The sequence below is a fragment of the Epinephelus moara genome, chromosome 18 (assembly GCF_006386435.1).
Source record: "Epinephelus moara isolate mb chromosome 18, YSFRI_EMoa_1.0, whole genome shotgun sequence".
NCBI classification, from domain to species: Eukaryota; Metazoa; Chordata; class Actinopteri; order Perciformes; family Serranidae; genus Epinephelus; species Epinephelus moara.
This window is the reverse complement of record NC_065523.1, coordinates 35,635,739-35,638,413: the sequence shown is the minus strand read 5'-3', so window position 1 is coordinate 35,638,413 and position 2,675 is coordinate 35,635,739. Positions and strand designations below refer to the sequence as shown.

The 2,675-nt window shown below is 34.4% G+C and overlaps 1 protein-coding gene across 2 annotated transcripts in view; it reads right to left on the bottom strand.

Annotated features, from left to right (window-relative positions):
* Positions 1-1,434: 1,434 nt before the first annotated feature.
* smarca4a (SWI/SNF related, matrix associated, actin dependent regulator of chromatin, subfamily a, member 4a) overlaps positions 1,435-2,675 on the bottom strand; it is a 22,365-nt gene continuing 21,124 nt past the window's right edge. For both annotated transcript variants that reach the window (XM_050069200.1, XM_050069201.1), the window contains exon 34: positions 1,435-2,136. In XM_050069200.1, the coding sequence (XP_049925157.1) occupies positions 2,104-2,136 (33 nt within the window). In that variant the 3' untranslated portion in view covers positions 1,435-2,103. The remainder of the gene's footprint in view (positions 2,137-2,675) is intronic.

Sequence of the window (2,675 nt, the reverse complement as noted above, 5' to 3'; positions counted from 1 at the left end):
GCTATTAGCTTAGCTTTGTAGTTAGCTAAAAGTTACGGATAAACAGTTGAGATAGTTAGCTAAAAGTAATGGCTAAACAGTTGAAACAGTTAGCTAAAAGAAATAGATATAGGGTTAAAGTAGTTAATTTAGCTAAAATATAATGGATAAACAACAGAAATAGCTATAAGTAATAAATACATTGATAAAAATGTCATAAATTATTATTGGTTAGTGGTTGAAATAGATAACTTTAGCAAAACAAAATGGATAAACAGTTGAATTAGCCAAAGTGTTGGATAAATAACTAAAATGTTACTGATAATGGATAAATGGTTGAAACAGATAACATCAGCCAAAAGTAATGGATTAAACAACTGAAAAAGTAAACTGAAGCTAATCTTTGTGAGCTAAAATTAAAAAAGCTATTAGTTTAGCTTTGTAGTTAGCTAAAAAAAATTACGGATAAAAAATTTGAGATAGTTAGCTAAAAGTAATGAATGAATAGTTAAAAACTGTTAGCTAAAATAATGGCTAAACAGTTCAAAAAGCTAAAAGGAATGGATTAACAGTTGAAACAGTTAGCTAAAATAAATAGATATCGAGTCAAAATAGTTAATTTAGATCAAATTAATGGATAAACAGTAGAAGTAGCAAAAAGTGACAAATAGATTGGGGAAAAACGTTATGGATAATGAATAAATGGTGGTTGAAATAGATACCGTTTGCCAAACGTAATGGATTACAATAGTAAGCTCAAAGAAATGGCTAAAGAGTTCAAGAAGTTAGCTTGCAGAAATGGATAACAGTTGAAATTGTTAAATTAACTAAAGTCATAGCTTCACAGTTCAAATTGCTAAAAGTAATGGATTAGCAGCCGAAACAGTGAGCTAAAGGAAATGGATGTAAGGTTAAGATGGTTAACTAAGCTAAAATTAATAGATTAACAGTAGAAATAGCTAGAAGTAATAAATTGATTAGCAAAAAATTTATGGATAATGGATGAATGGTGGTTGAAATACATGTTAGCCAAAAGTAATGGCTAAACAGTTCAGTTAGTTAGCTAAAAGAAATGAAGAAATAAACAGCTGAAATAGTTAACTTCGCTAAAAGTAACGTTAATAGTTTGAATTAAGACTAGCTTCTGTGATTATCATGAAGGACAGCATCCAGTTTCATTCAGTTGAAATGGATACATTTGGGTGTTGATTGAGGGATATTTGAGTTCATCTGACGGGGCTGTGGAGGTATAGCTGTATAGTATTAGTAGTACGTCTAAAAACCAAAATATAAACCTTTACAGTTGGCTGCTGAGTAAATGATGGATGCAGATGGAAACAAACCTCGGGTGTGCAGCTTCCTGTTCTCACGGGGCCATCTAGTGTCCAGAAGATACGAGTGCAGTTATTAATACCATCTGGGTGCATTTTCGACAAACGAAGCAAAGACCACAGATTAATTATGAGATGCCTTTATTGTACTTTTTGGAATCCAGTGACACCGACACGAGAAAATGGTCCTATCCCTCCCTCCCCCTTTACATACACAACCTGAGAGGGAGGGGCTGCAGGGTGGGATGTACCGTGATCCCGCTTGTAGTCTTAAATTAAACACAGATAATAGTGAAGACACATCCAGGTGCATTTCCACAGACACGCACGACATGCATTCAAAAAGGGACTTCAGGGAACGTCGTGACTCCTGGTTCACATGTACGCTTTGTCTTGAAGTAAGAGACGACAAAATTAATACCACTTTTAAAAAAACAAAACAGTTAGCTGTCTGTATGGCCCACGATCAGTCGATAATTCAGGCTCTGTCAATGTTCCACTTACAGGAGAAAACAAAAAAGGCAAAGAGACACTACTATTCATACTGGGAAAATGGTTTAAATATGGAAGTGAATGGTTCATAGCTTTCATATTTTAGTTCGTTTTTTTTTTTAAATTGGTTTTTAATTAATGGTATACTTTAATGAGAATACAATTGTCTCACTAAAAATCAGCTCATCTAGGTAAAACTAGGCCTTTTCCACCGACTGTCTCCCTGCTGTATCTAAGTAAAATATATAAAGTCCAGTCAAGGGGCTCAGTGGGCCGTTGGTCCAATCAGGAGTGGTTCACTTCAGTCTTCCTCACTGCCACTGGCCGAGCGCTCCTGGAACACAGATGCACTTTTATTATTTAACAGAACTTCACAGAGGATACACAGGGACTTGGGTACGTCTTTAGAAATTTTGGTTCATGGACACCAACATGTATTTTTTTTACTGATTAATCTGCAAAGTATTTTCTTGAGTAATCGTTTGGTCTATTAAAATGCTTAAAAATGCCAATTGCAATTCCCTAAAGGCCAAATGGATGTTTCCAAATATCTTATTTAACAGTTTAAACTCCAGAGATATTCAGTTTACCATCACAGAAACAAACTACATGAACAAAGAGAAGCAGAAAACTCTCACAGTTGAGATGCTGCAACTGGTTTTCTATAAATCAGCCACTGACTATCTTATTGCTTCGCGCTATACTGCAAATGCTTCCAAGCAGTTTAGTTTGTAATTAAAAATACGTTCAATGTATATGGACTTGACCTCTACATACAACACTGGTTTAAATCTTTTAAAAAAAAAAAAAACAAAAAAAAAAACCAGACAGAAATCTGCCATACTCCTTTGGGAAAAAGAAACTTCAAACTGC